At 37.7% G+C, this 26,138-nt stretch overlaps 1 protein-coding gene across 6 annotated transcripts in view; it reads left to right on the top strand.

The window, feature by feature from the left end:
* Nucleotides 1–384: 384 nt before the first annotated feature.
* LOC119558285 (MAGUK p55 subfamily member 5) overlaps nt 385–26,138 on the top strand; it is a 67,387-nt gene continuing 41,633 nt past the window's right edge. Inside the window, exons 1-4 of one of the 6 annotated variants that reach the window (XM_037871661.1) lie at nt 385–1,291; nt 3,078–3,548; nt 13,991–14,173; nt 14,274–14,331. In XM_037871661.1, the coding sequence (XP_037727589.1) occupies nt 3,462–3,548; nt 13,991–14,173; nt 14,274–14,331 (328 nt within the window). In that variant the 5' untranslated portion in view covers nt 385–1,291; nt 3,078–3,461. The remainder of the gene's footprint in view (nt 1,292–3,077; nt 3,549–13,990; nt 14,174–14,273; nt 14,332–26,138) is intronic. The other 5 variants (XM_037871662.1, XM_037871664.1, XM_037871665.1 and 2 more) reach the window with 5 other exon arrangements.

Here is a 26,138-nt window from a genome sequence, read left to right as displayed (position 1 = left end):
TATACAATATTTCAAATGTATTGAAAAGTTTTTTCAATAAGTTGATTTTTTTTTGGTATTTAGCAGCGTCTAGAAACATTTTTAAAACCTTAATATTGAAATGGTTTGTTGTTCCTAAAGATATTTTTTTATTGATTAAACAGTAAAATAGGGATTAATATAATTATACAAAATATTTAAAGAGTTAGGAAGAGATAAAAACTAATTAGAAATTTGGGGCTAACTCGAGTTTATTGATAAAAAAGCAATGAAATGGCCCACTGTGCCTCGGCATTCGTTTTTGTTGGCATCTGAGCCGAACCAAACCGGGCTGATGCCTGATATAGCGCTATATCTGCAGCCGTAGTCGTAGTCGCAGCCTTTGCCGGAGCCGGATCCGGAGCCTGGAACAGAGCGGCGCAGGACACTACGGGCCAGGACCTGTGTACCGCTGGGCTTCGCTTCGTCCGGAGAGGAGAGGAGAGGAGCGGAGAGGAGAGCATCCGCATCCGAGGCGGCTGAGGCTGTGGCAGTGGCAGTGGCAGAAGCAGAAGCCCCAGCAGAGGCTGGGCCACTCAGTTACGCGCAACATTTCAACGCAACGTCGTGGCAATTCCAAATCGGCGGCAGACGCGGGCGTGCGCAGCGCACGGGCGGACTGCACGTAATAAATCCTCCGGAACGGGCTAAAAATACGGCAAACGCTACTAATCACACACAATAGGAACTGTCAAAAAATATAACTCTTAACTCGAAAACCGTATTGAAAATTTTTTAAATAAAACGCCCTTCTCAATACCCCAAATATAATGTAGAAGAACCTCAATACGAAAAAAAATATACAATATCTTACGCACAAAAATATTTTTGCCGCTGTCCCAAAAAAAATTCTCAATATTTTTTTTTCTCCACCGCGTGCGCGTTTGTCAGTGTGTGTGCGTGTGTGTGTGTACGCGTGTGGGTGAGATTTTGCGCGCGTGTGTGTGTCGCTATTTTCTTGTTGTTTTTTTGGTAACTTTTTTTTGCCGTTCTTTAATCCCTGGCTAAATCAAAAAAAAAAAAGAGTAAAAATAAAAAAAAGCCAAGGCAAAAATGTAAAACAGCCGATGATGCAAAAAGCGTCCCAAGCGCACAAGAAATACAAAAATTAAACACGAAATATAGAAATTAAATAGTTAGTTTTAAGGCAAACGAAACGCACAACAAAAAGCCAAAATAGATCGAGTAATCAAATTTATTAATATAAATAAATAATCACTAATCAAGCAAAGAGAAATTATCAAACTACAGCTTAAAACTGAATAAATCTGAGGTAAGTCAAGGTACTAATATGATTTCTAATATTTACATTTAATATAAATGAGAATATTTGTTATTTTTTAGTAAAAGAGAAAGAAAATCTTAGAACCTGCTTAATATACCTAAATAGTTCTTTAAAAAGAACTTATTTGATTTAAATATTAAACAGGGTTCCTAACTTCAGAAATTGTTGGATTTTGAACCAACTGATATGAAATACCTGCAGTTATCCGCTGGATAACTATAATATTCAAGTCTAAAATTAGAAAGACTTAAATCTCGCTGACTGACGGCTTATTTAATCTATTATTTAATTTCTTTACCGTCTCTCAATAGTTTCCTTGACACTATTTTCGCCTTTGCCAAAAGAAAAATCGGGGGAAATCGGATGGCTGCCTCCACACACACACACACACACACACACTCGCATACAAAGACAAACACATACACATACACATATATACACACACATATATACATATATATAGACATAAATCCATGTAAAGCTGTTGCCTGGCCTCTAAAATGGCTGCCTCTGCCACTGCCGCTGCCGCTGGTAACCGCGACGCCTACTGCGACGCCGGCAGCGTGGTAAGCAGCGCGCAAGAAGTTGAGGTTATGTCTGCGCCGCAAAATGTGCTTGGGCTTGGGATCCAAAAAACGCTGCGAAAGTGGCAAAAACCCGGGGGTTGTGGGCGGTTTAAGGGGGGATTTTGGCTGCTGGTAATGGGGTGCTCCAAGCTGCCCTTGGCATGGAAATGCTGTCGCCCCTTTCTCGATGGGCGTGACTGCAGCATCCTTTTTGGCCATCCAAAGTATGCTTCTGTTCTGCATCGCCTTTGTCCTTGTCCATGCAAAACATTCATTGTAGTTTACACAGGGAGAACGGTCGCATTTAATTCAAATCATTTTCAATCCCTAGCATATTGAAATAAAAGTATGCAATTAGTTTTATTATAGGAATTGCTGCTTATATCTTTAGAGGTTTGAAAACTCTTTTAATTGTAGGCCACAATGGAACCATGATCTTAAGAATAAATTCCAAACGAAATTGTGGCATTTTTCACAGCATAGTTTTAGATAAATTTCTAAAAGGTATCAAAACTTAGGAGATTTAATATTTGATTTTTATAATCTTAAGAATAAGATAGTATTATTTTAAAGAAACTTTTAAGACTTTTTCTAAAAAGCAAAGATATATGAGGTTCTCTTCATACCTTCTATAGTTTTCGAATGGTAAAAAAACAGTTTCTTCATCATAACCATTTTAAGCCGGCTTAAATAAACAGCCTTCTTAAGCTTTTGTTACATATTATGAAATTTATCTCTGTGTATTTATTTATTCTTTTTATTTTTGGGAGTGGGTGGTTGCACGATGTGGATGACCTAGCCCTATTTTTGGGCATTACTGTTAGCGCTGCTGCTGCGCGGCGACTGCGCGGCGACTGCGCTGCCGGTCTTCAGTAAGAGGAAGAGGAAGAATTTTATTGTAGACAAAGTCTAGCAGAAAAAATGAATAATTGAAGTACAAATACCCTGAAAAAGAAAAGCCATTAGTAATCTATGTAAATACTACAGATTTTTAATTTAGTTGACAAACAAAAAATATTTTTAAGACAAACAACAAGCCAGAAATAAATCGAATTATTTATATTACTAACGGAAATAAGGTTTTTAAAATTATAAAGATTCAAAATCACTAGAGAATCTCTTAATACCACATTATATTTTTCAAAGAAACCCTTTGATATTTTATTTGTATTAACCAAATTAACAACTTTTATATTTTTTCCTTTCAGAACATCAAGTCTTACCGCGAAACTATTCGACTTAGAGCGCTAAACAAAAATCAACGATAATCTGTTATATTTAGGTGTAATCCCAAGACGATATGCTTTCGCTCTGAGGCTCTTCGACTGCAGTAGCAATGAGCATCAGTGAGTTCTGGGCTTGTGTTCCGTCTGCAACTCCGTCTCCACATCCGATACCGAATCCAAATCTGAATCCAAATCCGAATCCGAGTCCTTATCCACCTCCCATTGCCAGAAGCAGCCAACAGGTGCAACGGCCGAGACTTTGATGCCAGTTGGAATTGGACTTGGTGCTGAGGTAGAAAAACAGGAACAGGATCCGGATAAGGGGGAACTGGAGCCCCCGTTGAAGTGGCGCCCCTGCCTTGCGCGATGCAAGCGAACAGCAGCCGCTCCAACTTAAGCGCACAATCCTCGGGCACGCCGTCGGCCTCAACGATCTCCTCGTCCCAGGGCAAGGTGAGTGCACTCGAAAATATATATAAAATATATATAAAATATATATTATATACGAAAATAAAATAAAAACTGGAAGAAATTATTAAGGAAAATTCCAGGCATTTATTACATTTCTGGGTTGAGTTCCAGCTTCATTTAAAAGTATAAATATGAATTTTGATGATTTCTCTATAAGTTGTGTTCCCTTCCTTATATAGGTTGCTACATTAAAATGTATTTATGTTATTTCTTATATGGGTACTACATTAAAATGCATTTATGTTTATTTTATCATTATAAGACACATTATATTATCTTTAGAGTACCTATAGTTCTTTATCAGATAAGAAAGCCAAAAAGCATTTCGAAAGACCATAATATTAACTTAATTACTAATTGGGTTTACCATTTTAAGTCTAAAGGCTAAGGTCGTCCTTAAAATGGTATTCCCAATGAAAATATTATTATATTCTATTGTATTGTTTAAATTCTCGTGTACATTTTTAAAATGTTTTAATAGGTTTTTAAGTCGTCATTGTCTTTTAGAAACTGCTTATCCAAATCCATAACTTTATCAATTCAATTGCGAAACAAGCCAATGTTTTAAATCTACCTTACCAGACAGACAGCATACAATAACGATAATTATAATAATCTTAAATGTGGGGCCCTTGACAATGAACACAGTAAAATACTTAATATTTAATTTGTTAAAAGGTTTCATTGGTAAATGTCAATTCGAGTAAATTATGTTGCGTAACATGTTTTCTGGCATTAAATATGCCATATTGCCTGTGTGCCCGGCAAATTTACATGGCTTTCCTTTGTATCCTTATTTGTCCCAGGCCCAGGATCAAATTGAATTGGCCTCTACCTCGGCCCCGAACCGATGGCCATTACAATTATGCAATGTTTATTGACTGCAATTATAAATATTGGCCCCATCCGCCTGTCATCATAACCCTCAAACGTAGCCACGCAGTACGATCTGAGCCAAGATTCGTATTCGTATTCGTGCATTTCGAATTTCGAATTCCCAATGGCAAAAATGGCAAAAATGGCTTTCAGTTGGAGTGAAATTTTATTTGTCAGTTCGCTTCCTCATGCTGGCCACATGGGCGGCGGCGGGGCAACACGGCGGGGGGTGCACATTTCCGCTTTCAATTTGTTTGGCGTGTGCGTGGGTGGCTAAGAAAACGTGTGGAAGGGGGGGGGGGGGGGGTTGTAGAGGGGGTTGTAGAGGGGGTCCTGGGGACCATAAATGTAACTGGGGTACACTGCTGCATCCGCTGCTTGTCAATCGAGCGACATCTGATGAATGCAGAGAGCCCCCTTTGAGACCCCCCCCCCCCTTGACAGCACCACCCATGAGCCACCCCCCCCCCTCGCGCCCTTTTCATTCACTCTCTTATTTGCATTGCCCATTGCTGGCGTTGTGTCCTTTATCGTTTTTAATTAAACATTGCCGTTTTGGGCTATTACACACAGACACTTGCGGGCATGCAAACGCACATGTGTACACAAGCACGCACACAGGTGCAGTTGGAGAGTAAAGAACAAAAAATTAAATGCTGTTTATATTTAAATATTTATTTAAACAGCTGATATTATAAGCTTAAAAAAGACATGCTTTGTTCAGGTACTAATTTAATAGGGATCCTTAAAAAGGTCCCAAAAGAGATCCTACCTGTTATTTCTAAATAGATTATTGTACATGTGTTATAAGAAAGTGTTCCATGTTTTTACCATAACATTTAATTTATTTGTACTATAAATAGTATAATTATTTATTATATTTAGTTGTATTATCCAAGTTCCCCTTTTAGGAGGGATCCATGAAAACGCCCTAAAAGAAATCCTATCTAATATTTCTAAATATAAAATTGAACAAACCTTTATTATAAGAAGGTATTCCTCGTTGTTACTATATCATTTTATTTATTTTTTATCTAAACTTAAACTTAAATATTACCTTGACGTAGTATTATACATTATACTTATATGAAGAGCTTAAGTTTTGAACTTAATGAAAACACATACTGTATTATCCAAGTTCAAATTTAAAAAGGGTCCCTAAAAATTTCCTAAATGAAATCTAATCTGTAATTTATATAAGTATATATAATAGTTCTTTTTCGTATTTACATACTATACATTATACAATTGTATTCAATGCTTTTGCAATATATATAAATTTGTTTAACCTTCAACTAATTTAAATGAAAATTATTCTTATTTGAATTTACAATAATATTTTCATATGTTTAGGAATAGAAACTAGTAGATTAAAGTCTCTGTGTAGCTGGTGCAGTGGGCAATTGTAGGTCTCGATTTTCAGAATTGCCTGACGCATTTTCAAGTTGATATTTGCTCCTGGAAAAGAGGTCCTTTTCTTGCTCGACTGTGTGGGTGCCGTTGTTTTCGGGGAAAAAATGCAGTTGAAAATCTCCGTGTTTCATTACTGTCATCGTCATCGTCCATTGGTCGAGAGTCCTTTCCCCCTGCGTCCTTGTTTTTCACATATTTCCGCCGTGTTCAGTTGGCACTTTGGGAGGCCCAAAAAAGTAGGCAAAGCTTTTTTTCAGAAAGGAATTTCATTGCTGGCCGTTTGCTAAGTGCAAAGATAATGGTAAATGGAAGGAGTGAAATGGCCAGCACACCTGTGTGGGTCCTTGGTTACAGGCCTCACTTGTTTCAGTCCCAGAAGATTCAGATCCTGTTTAAATTGTGTCCCTTTTTCGGCTTCACTTTTAATGGAAATCCTATTTTTATGGAACTCATATATATTCGCAGTAATTATTTTTACATTTCGTATATAACACCTCCCTTTTTTCATGAACTTCTATAAATAAAATATTTTAAAAGCCATTTCCCACCATTTAATATTTAAAAATAGATTTTCATATGATGTTTGCTTTTCCGTGAAGTTGATTCTTGGTTAATGCATTTCCCGTTAAGCTGCCTTTCTGAGAATTTCCTGAAAAATACAGCTTTTAATAGGTGTTTACTTACGTCATGTTTTCTGTGGAAAAAGTGGAAAACAACAACCGAATCTGTGCGTAGGATTTAAAATGTTGACTTTAAGCTTGCGTTCGTTTTCAAAGGAAATTAATTCCCCTTTCTTTAATAATGCAGTTTGTTCTCCCCTTTGAATGTGTTTTATCTTGTTTTTCTCATTTGATTAGTTTCTCTCCCCTGCAGAGAACTCATTTTTTCAGCTTTTAATTTACACTCCCATTGAATTGTTTTTCCCAGAATTTCTATTCTAGGTACAACCCAGTTCAAAGGCGTTTTTCCTTCCTAAGGCTGGGCACTTGATTTAATTAAATTCTGATTTTTGTTCTTTAACCCTTTATTCCACTGGTATTGTCTTAAATTAAATGGAATGAAATCTGAATATTGCGTTAAGTTTTAAAGTTGGCCAAGTAAGGGGAACGTTTGAATGATGACATTGGTATTAAAATCCCTGCATAACGCATACGCCGCGTGGTCCATCATTCAGTTTGCCTCTGCGGTCGTAAAATGTATGCTACTTTCGCCCATATTCTTGCTGCCAGCTACTTTCTGCGGCTGTCAAAGAAAGTTTTTTACATGAATTGCCATGAAATTTTCAAATAACTTTCATCATATGATGGCCAATGGCAATGGGATTCTCCTATTAGTGGGGGGTGTGGTTGTGAAATGATGCTGAAGAATGAAAAGTATGAAACATTTTGCTTCATTAAGTGGCGTGTGTGTGTCCTTTTTTGTTGATGTTCTTGTATTGCCTTTAATTCAGAGCCGCAAAAAAAAGGAGGAAAAAAGCGTGAGTGGGTGGAGGGGGGGGGGGGGTGGGGTGGTTGAGGGTGGTCCATAAAGAAACGCACATGCGTGTGTGTTGGTGAGTGTCTGATTGCGGTGCCTGCAATTGCGCATGTGCTGGACCACTCTATACCCTGCAAATAAACCAACCTCAAACCCTCCCTTCCCAATCCACGAATCCCCAAAAGGACTCCTCCATCCTAAGACATATGCTTGAAAATATACAGCTTTAACCAGGCAACAAGAACAACAATATTAACATTAACAATAGCCACAATTGTGCGTATCATTTGTGTTACTTTGTTGCATAACCATAACCCCATTGGGAGAAATCCCCAACCCAAGAAAACGGAATATTCATTCAAGCCGTCTTCACATCCTTCACGAAAAATATGCCACCCCCTTTTCCAACACTTATTAGCTGTTTGTGTAGGTATGTAAAAACACACACACATAGATATATATGTGTGTGTGTGCATCATTTAAAACAATATCCAAAGATTTGTTTCGCCATTTATATGTCAAAAATGACAAGTCAAGTGCTTTGTTCTTGTTCTCGCCTTTCTGCCTTTCTCCACCCCCTAAGCTCCGGCTTTCTTCCCTTTTCGGTGGCGCATCCTTCTCTGGTCTCTGTTTTCTTTCCACGTTTTTCCAGCTTTTTTTGCTTTTTCGTTTCTGGTTTTGTACTTGGCTTTGTCATTAGCAGTCAAGCGCAAAGAAGCGGAGCGAATGAAGAATTAAGCAAGATCACATGGAATTCGGAATGCTCTTCTTAGAGGGATAAGTGTTGGTAAACGATTTAATTTATGCGCTGGTTTCTTGGTAGTTTTGCTCAACATGGTATAGAAAACATTGTTATGTAAGCTAAAGATAACCAGTATTGCCAAATTAGCAGTGTTGATAAACTTATCAAATGTAATTCTTAGTGTTAGTGTTGGTAAACGACCGAATTTAATTTAAATAAATGTTGTATATATGTTGTATACTACTTTTTTACATTAAAAAAATGCTTAAGTATTTGTAAGCCCCCACCAACTTTGGTATTTACAACAAGCAGTGTTGGTAAACTAACTAGGGATGTCAATTAATATATGTCTACTCTAAATATTCATATGCCAAAGCAAACAATTTACTGAAATTGTTAACTCGGCTTTGAATATTTAATCTAGTTCTATAGGAACTGTATTGCTATAAACTTATAATTTCAATTAGTGTTGAAAAACATCTCAAGAAGTTGTTTATGTTGTCCTTGCTTTGCCTTGTCTTGACTCCTACATTCCTTTAGTTCAATCAACCCAGAAAGGTATGCTATCGGGAAATCAGTTTTTCTTTTTCCCAAAGTTTGTAACTCATTCAATTCATATATATTTTGCCATCGAATCACGCTTCAGTGAATTTCGGTGCAGTTTTCAGGGCATTTCCCAGGCAAAAAAAAAAAAAAAAAAGTGAAAAGCAGAGACAATGAACGACAGAATGAAAGATGGGACGCAAGGAGATGAAAAGGAAAGGGGCTGGGAAAAACTTGTCGCCTAGACTTTGTATATGTATGTATATATGTGTATATGTGTGTGTGTTGTACTTGCCATGTGTCTATGTGTGAAATGAGCTTCAAGTACAACAACAAGAACAACTGACAAGGACGCTCATATGAAAACAAACGCATAATTTAAGCGTAATTGCTGTCATTTTTCATTCGAGTGCGACAAAGTGTTGGTGAGAGGGGGTGCGGGGGCCTTGTTGGGGGTGCAAGAAAGGGGGGGGGTGGTTCCAGGGGTACTGCCACAGCTGCTGTTGCTGCCGCTCAAGTGCCCCAGTTTGTCTATGTCGCCAGTTGCCCTCGTCAGTTTCCTTCAACCAGCTTTCAACTTCATGCAGCCCTAAACATATAGTAAACAAAAGCTAGATGGTAGTATTAATGGTAAAGGAAAATCATTTCCCAAAAAAACAACATATATTCTCTATTTTACTAAGAATTCTAAATGTTTTTTCATTTATTTGCATCTTTTAGGAATGTTTTAATAGCTTTTAATATTAAACAAATGTTTTAATCTCTTTAAAACTTCATAAAGCAGGTTGGAAAATCAAAAAGTAGGTAATAAGTACATGGTATCATATTTTACATCATACTTTTGGATACAATTAAAATACTTGAGATTTTAGGTGCTTCCTCTAAAGAAAAAAAACTTTGTCAAACATTGTTCTTTTTTTTAACCTAAATATCGTTACTATATTTCCGACCGCTGGTGTACTTAGACGGGCTGCCTTTATGTGTAATGTCTGCTGCATCCGGCGTTGAAGCGCCAATAATTATGCAGCTTAGGTTTGGTTTTCGTTCTTTTCCTCCTGCTTTTCCCCATTTGCCTCGTAACACTGTTTTTCCAGCTTTTTTCTGCTTTTCTGCTCTTTTTTGCCATCGCGTCCTGGCAAACGGTGGCGGTTCATCAATTGGCCCCCGACTTTTTGCCACGTTAATCCGCAGAAAATATATGTGTTTATTTAAAAGCCAGAGGAGTGACGCGAACACGAAAGAGGCGTGAAATATGAGGCTGGAGCAGTGGATATTCCTGTCATTTGCCATTGCCATTCGCGCCCACTCCTGGCATTTTGGCCCGTTTGGCCCACCAGCTGCAGCGACGAGTTGTCTTCCTGTTTATTCGCCGCTTTGTGTGCGGATGCTTTTGGCCCTTTTAGCACCTGGCCTAGGACATTCCGCCTTTGTGTGTCCTTTTTGGCCGTTTGCCAGCTCAACTCGAGTTCACTTCCAGTCGAGTGTTTTGCCCGTTGCCCGTTTGCTGTTCCTGTTGCACTGCGAGAAATCGAGGGGTGGTTACTTAAAGATTTCAGAAGACTAAAGGATGTTATATTAAAGGTTTTCTTACTACTTTTCTTTAAGGCAGCGGTCGGCAGTTTTTCATTAAGAGGGCATATTGAATACCTCTGCTGGTTCTATGCCGCCACACAAACAGTGTACAACAGCGGTCCGCACACTCACATCAATAAGCTGCCCGTGGAAATACTCACACAAATGTAAAACAAAATGTCATTGCCAAACACTGCTTTAAAATATTAAACAAGTGTTGGTAAACATTCAAAGATTCATTAGTAAAAAGTGTTGGAAAACCGTCTCTATTTAACAAGCATTTTTTTTAAAGAAATACAATTAGAGTGTACTTCATGTGTTTAGCTTATAAAAATGGTATAACACTAGTTTACTAAGTGATTTTCACAATAAGTGTTGGAAAACTACTTATGATGATATGCTATTAACCCTCTTATAACAGAAAATGATAATTACGAAAACATTTAATTCATTAAAACCTACCTACTATTTTATTTCTCTGTCTGCTGCTGCGGTTGCCATTTCTATTGTCGACCTGCGCTTGCAACAATGGTTGTTTCTGCCACATTGCCACGCCCACACCAACGCCTGCTTATTCACTTTTGTGACCCAATAAAGTCGAATTATTTCTTTTTTCATTTACTTTTTACTTTTGTTTTGTAATTAGGCACTCTTTTGCAGAGCTCAACGTTCTTTTCTCTATACAAATATCTTTTTTTTCTGTATATTTATATTTATCTCAACAGTCAGTTTGTCGTGTCGGGTATTTTTGTTTTTGTTTTTGTATTTCTCTGGTTCGGGGGCACAGGTTTAAATGTTTCTCAAGTGCTTTTTGCCAATTTTCGGTTTGTATTTTGTGGCTTGCATCGTTGTTGCCATTGTTATTGCTATTGGTATTGTTGCTGCTCTCTTTGTGTCGCTTCCATTTCGGATTTTTGTGTGAAATGAACTTAGAGCATATTTAAATAGCTGTGGATGCATTCTGCCCAAGCTGCCCGAATTAAATGGGACAGCAAATGAATTATTCCGAGAATTTTGTGGAAGGTGAGAGGCGCCACTGAGGGAATTTTTAAAAATTTATAAGCTTAGGAATGTGGCCTGTCGTCACTAAGTGCCACTTAAACTGCTATTTTTACAACCGTATTCTTGTACTTTTGACCACAAAACAAAAGGATATTTTTCTGGGAAAAAAAATTGAACTATTTTTACTTGGCTTAAGAAAATGCCTGAGCAAACAATTTTAATTTTCATAGAACACTCTGCATATATTTCCAGAATTTTGCAGTCCTTAGGTTTTGTTAAATAATTTGTAAATGCATTCGTTATTTAGAGATGGTAGTTCAATGGTTGCCAAACTTTCTCTGAACGGACTAATGGCTTTTGAATGGACCTTATTTTCAGGCTGACTGTTATAAAATTTATTAGCTTGGGAATGTTGCCTGTCGTCTCTAAATGACACTTAAATTGACTTGATTCTAGGAACTACAATTTTATTTTCGTATTTTCTACCACAACACACAAAGATTATCTTCTTGGCACAAATTGAACAAATTTCTTTAGGCTTAGGAAAATAACTAGGCAAATCATTTTATGAATCTCTTACAATTTTTTGTTTTTAATTTCAAAATTGTTTTCATTATTCAGTTGGTAGTTCAGCGCTGGCCAAGCTTTCTCTGAAAGCAATAATGGCTTTTGAATGGACCTTATATCGAGGGTGACTGCCAAACTGCTGGCAATACCACTTATCTAGAACCACTCACCCTTTTATGAATTACTTACAGTTTTTGATTACTATTTTTAAAAGTGTTATTTATTTTTTAGATAAAATTACAGGGCTTGCCGAACTTTCTCTGAACGCATTAATGGCATTCGAATGGACCTTATAGCCAGGGTGACTCTCAAACTGTTGGCAGCACCACCTATGTATAACCACCCACCGAATGGCCTGCTGCCTACTGATTACACGCTTGAGGGCGTGGGCGGTTCTCGATGGGGTGGTGGCATTTTCAAGGATATGTGGGCTTGCTTGGGTTGTTAGGAGCTAGGAGCTAGAAGCTTGGAGCTGGAAGCTTGGCGAACGGAGAAAGGAGAAAGGGGAAAGCAGAACCCCCGCCATTGCCGCATGAGCATAATTTGTTGTAATTAACATAACGAGCCAGCCCAAGCAATAATGGCCAAAACTTCCCACACTCGCAGAAGTGTGAGTATTTGAACTGAAGTTGGATTGTTTGCTCTTCCAGGCTGGCTGCTGCTGTGTTTTCCCTTTGTCCTTCATCCTTTTGTGTAATTAATTTGATTTTTTTGTTTTATTTTTTTTAATTTTATTTAGTAGTACAGCCACCCACAGCCCGCAGCATAAATAAGTTGTTCTTGCTATTTAGGCAGCATTTATGAAAATGAATTTATGCGAGACATTTGCGAAAGACTATGTAAATATTTTGTGAGCGAAGGGAATCGTTTGGCATTAAGCATACGCCGTGTGGTGCAAAGAGGATGTGATAATTTAAAATTTTACAAGGGGCTACATATTGCCATAAAAGCAAGTATCGTTATGCCTCGGTTAAGTGAAAATAATCATTAAACTAATTACAAATTAAATAGTTTGGCATTAAAAATTTTGAACATGTTTAAGAGCGGGAAATTATTGAAAAATACTCGTTTTCTCTGCGGTTTTTCAATCGTAGTTTAGCCAAATCAAAACGTACTACACAAAGACCGACTGTTTTGGACAGCTTGCTACCAATGCTAACGATCCCCATCACTTTTAGGAAAATTTATTTTTTTTCCAATTTTCGCATTATTTGTAAGGGGTTACATCATGTTTTTTTGCGAAAAATGGCTAAAATCAAACATTTCCAGGTTTGAATGCCAATGGATAGGAAATTAAACTACGAGTACAACGAGGTATGACATTTTCCATTTGGACCTTTATTTTTGTTATGGCATCCAAAACACTGATTTTTTATGGCGGAAAAATGGGATTGAGGTTTTAGTCAAAAATACTCCTTTTACCTGCGGGTTTTCAATCGTAGTTTTGACAAATCAAGGCGTACAGCAAAAAGACCGACTGTTTTGAGCAGCTTGCTACCAATGCTAACGATCCGCATCACTTTAAGGAACATTTATTTTTTGACCAATTCTTGCATTTTTTGTAAAGGGTTACTTCATGTTTTTTTGCGAAAAATGGCCAAAATCAAACATTTCCAGGTTTGAATGCCAATGGATTGGAAATTAAACTACGAGTCCAACGAGGTATGACACTCCTCATTCGGACCCATATTTTTGTTATAACATCCAAAACACTGATTTTTTATGGCGGAAAAGTGGGATTACAATTTTTGTCAAAAGTACTCATTTTATCTGCGGTTTCGTTGTTTAGCCAAATCAAGGCGTACAGCAAAAAGACCGACTGTTTTGAACAGCTTGCTACCAATACAAACGATCCTCATCACTTTTAGGAAAATTTATATTTTGTCCAATTTAAATAATTAAATAATTCACTGTTTTAAATGCCATTAAATTGAATATTAAATTACGAGCTCAACGAGGTATGACACTCCTCATTCTGACCAGTACTTGCAGTATACCAACCAAAACAGTTTTATTTTATATTGTTAAGCATACGCCCTGTGGCGTAGAAGAAGTAATTATTACAATTTTATAATTTTTGTGACATAGTGACATGGTACTTTCATAAACATAAGCAATAATATGTCTTTTTTAATATTTAATGGGAAAATTATTATTGTATGCCATTATTTTGTATTAATCTACGACGTGTGGTACTAGTATTAAATTATCCTTTTATCCTTTGTCATTGCAGCAACAAGTTGTCGAACTATCGGGCTATGTCATCATACTCGTCGAGAATGTGGAGGGTAAAATTAAACTATACGGCTCACCGCCCGATCGCGATAATCTGGAAGTGGGCGATGAGATACTCGAGGTCAATGGCCTGACCCTGGAGAATATATCGCGCACGGAGGTCATTCGCCACATACACGACGTACGGATGCTAAGTCCTTTAGATAAATGCGGTCCATCCTAACCATCTCGAACTAATTTCCATATATTTCTTCTTTTCGATCTGCACATTTTTCCTGCAGTGCATCAAATCCTGCACCATTTGTCTGCGTGTGCGAAAGAAGAATGATTCACGACTGGGTAAGTTTGAGACTTTTCTTATAATATATAGGGTCCTTAAGGGTTTTAAATCAAATCATTGGGAAACTATAATTAAGATTTCATCAAACTTATTAATTGAATTTCCAACATTTCCTTACGATATATTGTAAAGTATTGATGTTGCCAAAGGAAATGCATAAGTTGCCATGGGCTCGAAAGTTTGACACTCACTGCTAATCTACTAATAGCCGGTAATAAACCTAATCATAGTGGCTCCAAAGCCTCTAATCACACGATCACCTGCGCGGTTTTAGAGTCACTGCAGCCCAGTTAAAACAACAAGTTGAAGTTAACTGTCTGATTGGGAGCTCTGCTCTCGCATTTCATTTAATAACTGTCTAACTCGATCGCGCTCTCTTTACCTCTCTCTTGCTTTTTTGGCATTTGTATTTGTATACCCTAGAGTCGTTGGAGTTTGGGGTATATTAGAATTTTTGATTCTATCTGACAATAACATAGAGAAGCTTCGGGTTGTATTACTTGTTTTGCATTTGTTTTTGTAACACTTAACTGTATATAATTTGTTATATATTTTTAATCCAACGTTGATATTTTATTTTTTAAGCTAAGATTTTCGGTCTATCCTATTTCATTAGCACAGCTTTTTTAGGGTTCATTGTATAATTAATTGGTATAATGATCAGGTAACTGGCTAATATATATTATTTATTCCCATATATATGTAATACTTAATGGATTACTTTCCGGAATTTGAAAAACCACTATATTTGAAACTTTTTAAGGGGACCAGAAGATTTGAGTTCTATACCACCTTTTGTATCAGAACCTTTGATAAGTTAGTACCAGGTAACTTGGGGTCGTAATTCTTCCAGATAGCCTTACTTGTTTGGCATTTGTGTTTTGCAATTGACTTTGCGGTCAGTGGAGCTTCTGGCGCTCTCGAGTCTTCTCTCTCCGAGTCTACAGTTCTTCAGTCTTCTCAGTGTCAGCCCCAGTCTTCCAGTCCCCCATTCTCCCGCTCTTTCGATGTCGCACACTCTCCCTCTCTCTCTCTGGCTGGGTTTTTGGGGCCTCTCCGGCCGCTTGGCAATGGAGCCGCGTCAGTTGCGAGGCGACCGTCGACGTTTCCGTAGCGTCAGCGCCGCAGTGTCGCCGCTTTGACCGTACCGCCCAGCCATTCTCCGTCTCGTTCTCTCCGGCGGTTTGCGTTCGTTGTTACTTTTTTCGATTTTCGGATTTCGGTTTTCCGCCTTTTGTTTTGGAAGTGCGCGCACGCGTTGGCGTCTCGTTTTTGGTACGTGGTTCGCCATCGCTTCGTTTCGTTTTGTATCGTCTTTTTTTTCGGTGTAACAAATTTGATTTGTTGTTGTTTTATTGTGGTGCAGCAGCAGCAGCAGCAAAAGCAGCAAAAGCAGCAGCAGCAGCCGCTGCAGAAAAAGCAGAGCGGCAGCAGAAAGAGCAGCAGCGCAGCAGGGTGAGTGGCCAGTGGCTCTTAAACTGGGCAAACTATCTATGGCAGAGTCATGAATCAACATTGTTAGTGTTTAGTTTGGCGTACCTGGCCACAGATACTCAAACACAGATACAGATACAGCCACAGAAATATCTGAGAGTATGTACCCACGGTTACTACAGTCGAACCTGCATGACTCGGTCTACACTGAAAAAAAAGTTAGATAGCTATGGACCAATTTTGCTTAACAAGATTTTTGTGACTTTGAAATATATACATCAATTCTTATATATATTACTAATATTTTTTTGATGATTTAATATCTATTTCAATTATAAATATTGAAAATGTTGCTACAATTTCTTTATGTATGTCTGTTATTAGTTGAAATATATTTTTAACAGGAATTCATTTATAAACTCAATTACTTATGCTTAGTTATGATAAATATCACATTTTTTTTTGTGCTTAAAATGTTTTCAAGTGTGTTTTCTGTCTGTGTAAACAGGGAATGTTTGCAAATAGTTTTTTAAAGATTTTTCTCGACATGTGAACAATTTGTCTGGTTTATTTGTAACAGAAACCGATTCTAACTGGGCAATTGCCAGCCTTTTGCAATTGATTTTATTTAACTTTATTTAAATAAATCAATTTTATCACAGAAACTAAATATGTGTATTGCCTTGTGTTGAATTTAATAAATATTTGTTTACGATATGCCACAAAGCTTAGAGAAATGAGTTGATTTGATTATATCAAAAATATATTTATTATAGGATAGACAAATCTAATACAAATAAAAAGCAATTCTTAAGCGATTCTTAAGCAAATTTATATGAAACTTTAAGCCAATTTATGGAAAATTAAAGCTAGTCGCAAGCATCTGTAGAAGAAATGTAATTCAAATCGAAATCAGTTCCATGAATGACATTAGCACGTAATACCACTTGCTGGGTGTAAATTCTAGGCAGCAAAACCAATGCAGAGGAAGTTTAGGCTCTGGATGTTCGACTGTATCCGCAAAGCACCGGCTAAATAATTCCGTTTCGAATCACGGAAAGTTTTTTGTCGCCTCATTATTATGGGCAAAACTTCAGTTTAACCCATTAACACGGCGATGAGTGCGGTGTTTGCTCTTGTTATACTCGCCTTTTTGCGATTTTTCCACTATTTTCTGCTCGTTTTTTTGCGTTTTGTGGGCGTGAGAGTGCAAAAAGTGAGGGCAAATATAGTTGGAGGGCCGACACATGTAGATACAGATACGAAATCCCCCATGGACCATCAAAGTGGGCAACAAAAAGCATTTGGAAATGGAAATGGTGGGAGTTATAAGACCCGCTCTCGCTGTCTCTTTCCACCTCCCCCCCCCCCCCCCCATGTGTCTTGCTCTCTCTTTTTGCAGCCTCCTCAACTTTTTTCTGTTTTTTTTTTTTTACCTCCCACCGAATTCAGCCAACTGGAAATTACTGCAAAATAGACAATGAGAGAGCGAGACACGGCGATTCTAAAGGCTGCCAGAGCAAGGGAGATGGGCTATAGAAATAAAAGCTGCTTACAGTTTGGCCTGCGTTGTGGGCCACGTGTTGTTGTTGCCATAAAAAGCGGCTAAACAAGAAACAACAACACACACAACACGACACAACACACAACACAACACACAAACAACACAGCCAAACAGACAGCAAAGAAAACTAACCTCAAAACGAAACAAGTTTTGTCGAAAGTGGAAATCAACTGTCAAAAAAAAAATAATAAAAATATACATAAAGTGGCGAAAAAATACACATTTTATGGGACCCACATACCAAAAGTTACATTCATTATGCACTCATTAAGACGGCAGCACTTAAACCGATCTTAAGATGCAAATAAACGGGTTGCCGGGAAAGTTCTCAACGAGAACTAAAAGAGTTCCCAACTCAAACAGAACAAACTTGGAATCTTTATTCTATTTATTTATTTTATTTTAGAAAAAACAGTATTGCCTATAAAACAGCTCTATCATTAACCCAACTACTTAATTAAAAATTTCAATTTCTGTTTGAAAACGAGTTAAGTCTCTGCTTAATTTATGCAATACAATTTAATTGCTATTCGTGTGCTGCATAAATCAACTGCTGACCTATTTAAATCCCAAGCCATGTGATTTTTATAAAATTTTATTTTTGAACATGATCTAGAAAGCAAAATCAATAAGTATAAATTATAAAAATTGAAGAAATAAATACATAATTTTCTAAACCATGGCCGAGGTCCAATGTATCCTACATAAGTGGCACTCAGGAAAATCCAATTACTGGTTGAAAGTAAACTGAAATTACTGCACAAAAGCAACATTATTGTGCGGATACTAAATCAATCAGATGCTGACCCATTTCGAGCGCACACACATTGCAGAATCCGCAGCCAATTGAGTTACAGTTTTGGCTGCACTGTGCCGCATTCCAAGGGGCGTATACGCAACCCCCTTCCCCATTCCACCCCCCTCCCCCTTTACACCACTGATAAGGCGGCAATCAGTTGCAGTCTCCCCGAAACCGCTTTTATTTTTGGGTCAACTCCAACGGACCTCGAAGAATTTCCAGTTTGCAACGGCGGCTAACACACAAACCAAATACAAAACACAAAATCAGAAAAAAAACAAAAAAAAAATGTAAAGGAAAAGGAAAAAAAAAAGCTCTGAAAACACCAAATACATTCCAAAGCAATGAATTTGTTGTTCAAAGCGAAATCAATAGGAGTTTGCCGGCAGAGGAAGAGAGGTGCGAAGCTGAAAAAAACCTAAAACTAAAAACTAAAGCCAAAGTTTTCAATGTTCGTCTATGGGATCGCCTGCAGGTGCAAGCGGGATGGCCTGCGATTGGGAAAGAGAAAGAGAGAGAGGGAGAGCAGCATCCGAAATCCGGTAAGGCAAGTTTCTTGGCTCCAAAAGAACACTGGAAAAAAATTAGAAATCAATTAAAATGACTAAGAACTGAATGCATTAGGAGCATAGTCACTCTGAAAATACCGCAAGCCTGGTCTCACTTTTTTGTCAACAAAATATTTAATATTTTAATAAAATTTACTTTAACTGTACAGCTCATGTTTTTAATTAAAGTCTTTTAAGTACCTTTATAGTCTTTTGTGAGTTCAATTTAAAAACTGCACGTTTCAACGTCCTCTTGATACTGCAAAATTGAGCTTAAGTATTTTAAATTAGTATTGATTTATACAATATTTTCACACTGTGCATAATAGCCTGGTAACAAACTTATATAATCAACATAATCAGTCTTTAAACAAATATTTTTTTTAATTTTGATGAGCACTTACATATATACCAGTGTACCTGCTGACTCAATTGTGTGAGTAAGTCTTTAAGTTTTACACGCGGCCATCGTCGACTGAATGTGAAGCTGAAGCGATACAATTGAGCGCGCTCAGATGCGCTGGGCGGCGATGAGGGGGGTGAGGGGGCGTTCGGAAGGAGGTGGAGATGGGTAGGAAGGGGGAGGGGGGATGGGGGCTTCAAAGGTACGAGATGGCCATGTGCTGCGATGTGTAAAAGTCATTGCCTCTGGCGAGCGAGCGAGAGGGAGAGCCAACAGAAGGGAGATGGCAATAACGAGGGGAGAGCCGAAATTGTTTTCCAACTTGGCCATGGAATTGCATTGAGATGATAGTACACTGAGGAAAATACATTACTATTTCCTTAAGAACGAATCAGTTGTATAAATAGAAAATGTATAACACACAAATCCTAACTGAAAGTACCAATACTGTCTTAAAACAAATAAAACATTTTGCGCATTTTACGTCTGAAAATAAAAACTTGTTAAACGAATATTCAATCTACAGTTCTCAGTAGTAAATAAATACCAACCTTTTCTAATTAAAAAATATATTCAAATATAAAAAAAATTTAAGTTAAATATAGTTTTCTAAATGAAACATTTATTATAGTAGGTCTTTACATTAGAAGTGATTGGTTTTTCAGTTCAGAACTTGGATAAATAATAACAACTTCATGTTCTAATAAATATGAAATAAGAAAATTTTGCCAGGTGTACCATCGCCAAGGATGTGACCACAATGGGGACGCGGATCGGGATGCACACGGATACGGACATGGCTATATGGCTTTGGGTGGACGGGTATGGGATGAGATGAGATGGCATGGGATGAGGTGGGTCGACCTCAGTGGCCACAGGAATGCGGAGGCTCAGTCGTCCATCTAATGCGGTGGCAGTGAATTCCGATTATTCCATTATTCGGCTCGAACGCCGGGCACTGACATACCCATGTTTTCAACTGGCATCCGTAGGTGTATTTTAATTCGACCTGTATTCATTTAGCCTAACGAGTTTAATCGGAATAATTGATTCAGGCATTCTCGCAAACAAAGTGCACAGTAATTTCAAAGCAAATGGCTTTGATTTGGTTATCGAAGGGGGTTGTTGTTCAATAAACAATTGAACTAAGGTCGGACATTCAGTACCTAAAAGGGGCATCTATTTATAAAGTAGTTTTACCTACAGCTTTAAATATATAAATTTGACATATCATAAGCTTTTTGATTTCCCTGTTTATGTACTTCCAATTATTTGGGCAATTTACCTGTGATCTGAGGCTTACCATTCCAAAGACCTCTAAAATTCGTATACCCATATACTCATGTTGCTAATTTCGCAATGATTATTTTTTAGCATGACAAGTGCCACGCCCACTTATTCATCATCACCGTTTTCCGCTTTTGTTCGTTCTTTATCGGTTGCAGTTGCAGCTGCATTTGTTCTCTTGTTTTGTTTTGTTTTCCTCTTCATATTTCTGTTTTTGTTTGCTGTTCCGTGTTCTTCTGCTTTTTGTTCACCTGAACATACTATTTTTTTCTCGCACTGCCTTTCACCGTTGCACTTGTAGAATTTTCTCCAGTTTTTCCCCATCTCAAAGGGCATTATCTAATAACAAAAAAAAAGAAGCGAAGAGAAGAAAGATAGAGTGAAGAATCGGTTTGTGCCGTTCTTCGGCATCGGAATGCTTGATTTCTTGGGTGCCGTTGTCGATTCTTCAGATTCTCCAGCGATTTACCGCTAGACTCTTCTAATTGGATATGCGCAGATAGTTCCTAATGCCAAATCATTCGATATAAATTATGTACATATGCAGGATCCGCAAAACACACGCATTCTCTGTGGCTTGAAGAATTGCCCAAACTTAAAGATCCACACTTTTGTGGTTTTGTTCCATAAACCCAGAATATATGATTAAAATCTAACAGAATTAATTAGTCAAATGCAACATTTTAGTTTTCCATTTTGTTCCATTTCGAGCATATAGAGTGTTTCCATTTCCTCCATTCGTTTGGATCTGTTGCTAATCTCGAAAAGATCGTACTTGTTGTTAGGCCAAGCGAAACCCTGCACGCAACACCTAAACAACATAAAATAAAGTGATTTTTTAAATGATTTCTTAGGAAGCGTGGCAGGTGGGATTGGGATTCTGTAGCTAATTGCAATTTGAAGTCGTCACAAAGAAATAGCAGTGTATGTGTGGGGGGCGGAAATCAAGCGCGCAAATAAGCAAACAAACGTGAGACAATGCACACCTGAGACACTACAAAAAAAATATAAAACTTAAACGAATTCAACAAGAACATGACCCTGAGATGATGATTGTCGTCAGCTCATCGCATGTCAAGTGGAGCTCAATTGAATTCTGTTAACAAAAATGATTTTCAGTTCCGGTTTGTTATATTCAATTTATATATTTTTAAGAGAGTTTCACTTCTTGGGGCAGGCACAATTTAAAAGATGTATTACTCGAATTCCTTTTCTTTTCTCAATTTCTGTTAATATACCAAATTTCATAACGATCGGGTTATTATTGCAATCAGCAGAGTGATTTTACTTAACCTTTATTATATCCACTGTTAATCGCCAGAAAGTATGCAAAGATTTTTTTTACAGATGCAAATCTGAATGGAAAATATACATATAATATATTTTAAATTTCTTAAAAAACATTACAAATGCCTTGTATTCAATAGAACTGGATACTTATCCTCTTTCACCATTCAAAATATTAGTTTAAATTTTAAGCTGAAAATTAAAACATACCCATAAGGTAAATAAACAATGAGCCATTTAATTTTCATTTCAACTCTATTGTTAGTCTTAATTCAATTTGTAATCAGGGTGAGAGTACCTGGCTAAAAAAGTAAACAATGCGACCGTCCATCAGCCCCATAATCAGCCCCTCTTAACCCTTTTGGCCCCACACCAGGCAATCGCAATTAAACAATTTTCATGTTTACCCAGAAATCCCAATGAGTGGGAAAGAAATGTGGGACAAAAAGAAAATAAAAAGTGTGTGATAAGCGATAAAGCAACTGTGCGGCCCGTGCGGCGTATGAGTAATAACCGAATGTGTCTGGCGGGGTTTTTTACTTTGGGTGGGGATGGGGAACTTTGGATGTGTGGCTAAGTAAGGTGCTCACACTCGTTCAACCCCCGATTGGCTATATCAAATCTGCTTTGACACAAATTGATATGCATGCCTTTTTATTTACTAAACACTTGAGTGGAAACCCGCTTTTTAGGACTTCCCCTTTGACGGATTTATAATTGGGTACACAGAACGAATTTTGGGTAATGTTCTATACAGCTTTTGAATAACTTAGTGGTATAAAGTTTATATTTTTTTTGGTTATGGAGTATACCTTAATTATACTTAAATATATTTACAATATTGCAATACACAAAAAATAGGTCAAGGTTTTTCTTAACCAACTCGTTTCCATAATTGCAACTTATTTAACTTTATATTGATTACTTTTAAAAAGTTTCGGCTATGTAAGCATCTTAGGCTTTAATTGCTTAACTTTTCTTGGTGAACTGGCGTTCTGTTTACCTTAACCCTTTGATTGAGTTGCCAAAGTTCAGGTAGTCATGGTCATGGGTTACCCAGTTTCCTTAGTTTCCCTAGTTTCCCTAGTTTCCCTAGTTTCCCCAGACTTCCCAGATCCCATAGCCCATCATAATCCAAGTCCAAGTGCAAATAGAAGTCTCCCAATGCCGGCGATGTGGTAATGCGACACTCGATTGTGCGGTTACATAACCCATGTGCACATGATTCGTAGATAAAAGACGGAGACAAATAATAACAATTCACACACATCGATATCTGTGCACACCTGTATCTTCGTATCTTCGTGTCTCTGTATCTTTGTATCTCAGCATCTTTGTGTGTTTCTCTCGGAGATAATGCGATATAAAGCGAAATCTTCTGCTCAAACCAAACGGGTTTCGCTCACATCAAAAAAAAGAAGCGTTTAAAGCCGCAAAACAGCCAACGAAGAAGGCCAAAATATAATCATTATAATTATATATACATAGGAATATACACATATATGTAGGCTTCGCAAGTATTCGCTGCAATTAAGTTGGCAAGTTCTCTCATTGAAATATTTAAAATCAACATATTTGCATTATAATGTTAATCATTTAATGGCCAATTAGTGTGTCTCCCGCAAGGTGTGACTTTTTGCAACGGCCATTCGAAGCGTTGGATACCCTTTTTTTGTCACGATACATTACGATTCACTGGCAATTAAATTTTAATTGCAAAACTCACAAATAAATTCGTTCGAGCGACGGGTCCATTGTTTTTTTTATTGTTTTGCTTATTTTCCTTGTTATTATTTCACTGTTCACTTTGTCTGGCTAAAGGCCAGGGCCAAAAGTAAGCAACAAAAGCTGAATTAAAAATCACAACAAATGGCAAACATTTTGCAAGCTTTACCTGGCCTTCATTGAAGATTGAAAAGAAAAGGAAAAACTCGTATAGGAAACATAAAATTGGGCTGCCCAAACATTTAACATTTAATAGCTTTGGTATTTTTTGATAAATCTAATGCAATAAATCAAGGGACCCTATCAGCTTGAACTCTTGAAAGTCCTCAAATATTACGTATACGTATATATTTTATTGTTTATATATTAAATGGCTCTTCTTATTTTTATTTTGAAATATAATTTAAAATTCATTTTTTTAAAATGTCTGAAAGTCTCAAAAAAAATTGCCCAGCATTGATATTTCATTGATGACTGCTGTGTAAACTGCACATCCAATCCCCCAGAAAGTTCCGTAGAACCCGGTTTGCGGTTGGAGCTACCGCTGCCAATTGGAAATCCATCGATTGCGCTGATTCCGGCGAATCCACCTGCTGTTTGGAAGCCCAGGAAGTTGGATGGTACTTTTCACCCTCGATATTGTCCATATTGTACTTGTTGTACCGATGTTGATGTTGTTGCTGTTGCTCTCCTGGTGGAAATTGCCGGTTGCCGTATGTTGCAGGCACTTCTCACGTGGTTTCTGCAATTTGAGTGCACTTTGGTTTATTGTTTATCGATTTGCTTGCGGGCAATTAAAGCCCCCATCTCCACCTCCACCTTTCGATCCACCCTCAACTTTTCATTCCGCCAGTGCGATTCAAGATTCCAGGGCAGAACCCATTAAACGGAGAAGTTTCCCCCCATCATCCCACCACTCCGCTCGACTCCTCTTCAAATGTGTGAAGTGCCACACGAGCAGCGGTAACAAGAATCTCGGTTGCAAAAAAAATCTAACTCAACGGTACGATGCCCTGTATAAACAAAGATACATTTCTATAGTTTATTTATTTTCGAGAGTTTGAAAATAAATAAATAATAACAAGTTGTCATCGCCACCAGTAAACACAAAATATAACAACTATAAACCTTTAAATAAGACCCAAGCTTTAGTATAATCTTTCTAAAAATAGTAACACCTTTTCTTATAGAGAGAGTTATATTAAATTACCTACGATTTTTTCCGTGTGACATTTTATGACCACACAACATAGCACACGGCTAACACACACATTTCATATAATTAAGGCGGTGATAAAAGTTTATTTACCTAATAGATCACCCAATAAAAGTTTACACCCATATACCATGCTCGTTGCAGGAGTACCTTAAAGTTAACTGCTGAGCAACAAACAGCACTTTGTTGAAATAGTTTATGCACCCTTTACACCGACAAACACAACGTGTGCAAAATGACAGTAAACGCAAAATTTATTTTTTATTTGCACATAAACTAGACACGAACTCTTTCTAAAATGACCAGATGTGTCCACAAATGAGATACAAATAGTGAATAGTATTTGCAGAGAGAGGTAACCGCAGAATAAATTATTTATAGAACAATAATTGAAAAGTTATGCGCAAATGTGAAATAGTTTAACCTACTTTCGGTGATTGAAAACTCGGATAGCTAACTGTCAGATTGAGTATGCCCTTGTTTTACTCTTTCGCTTAAACCTCACCTATCGTCTTGTGGGCCCATTAATAGCTAATTAAGGTTAATAATATTGCACAAACACTCGACACAACGGAGACACAGAACGAGGAAGAAGAGCAACAAATGGCGGACAACGGACAACGGACAACGGACAACGGACAACGGACAACGTTCTACGGACGGACAAAGCGGACACCTGTGATGGCTCCGTCAACAGCTTGGCACTCGATTACGAGCATTTGCATGTGTCAAAGGGGCGGCGTTCGATGTCCGCCCTTTAACATCGCCCCCTCTTCCCCAACCCTTTCATGAACTCAATCGGAATCGCAATTGCCCGGACTTGAAGAGGCGCTCAACTGACACGGCATGTCAAGACTTATGAGAGGAATGCCCATAAGGGGCGGGCTCGCGGAAATGAATGACACAAACGAAAGGCATACACATGGACACCCCCACAAGCACACTAACACACACTTACACACACACACACACGGACAGGGTCACACAAACACAATCGCTGAAAAACACACACACACTCGCGCGCACAAATGAGATTAAAAGTCAGAAACTTGGAGCTCGGAAAAACGCACGGTAGTTGCTCCAACTCAGAAAACCCTACATGCAGTAAAAACCCCATACACTTGAAAAAAAAAATGCACACAGCTATTTGACTAAGACCCGCATTTTTTACTACCGTTTGCAGGAAAACAGTATTTGCCCTTAAAAAACTTCTTGATTTAATTGAAACTACCTTATTATATTGGAAGAAGAGTTATGGAAGATCACACATCTTGTTCCTATACCTAAATAAATATAAAAGGTACTATATAGAAAATACGAAAGAGTGCAGTTTGGGATGAAATGTGTAATATTATTAAAACAAGGAAATTCATAACAAAGATCGATATATTCTATGCCATCCCAAGTCAGAGCTTTTTTTAAACTTGTTTCTAGAGATTAGGAACTGGCTTAGTTTTAAGAAATAAATCTATGTTTTGACTTTATACCAACGCAAATAAAGGCGTATTATCAGAAGGGCACCACCCTTTAATCGTCTACTTTC

This window comes from Drosophila subpulchrella, chromosome X (assembly GCF_014743375.2).
Source record: "Drosophila subpulchrella strain 33 F10 #4 breed RU33 chromosome X, RU_Dsub_v1.1 Primary Assembly, whole genome shotgun sequence".
NCBI lineage: Eukaryota > Metazoa > Arthropoda > Insecta > Diptera > Drosophilidae > Drosophila > Drosophila subpulchrella.
Note: the sequence above shows the minus strand (reverse complement) of the source record. Positions and strands in the feature narration are given on the sequence as shown.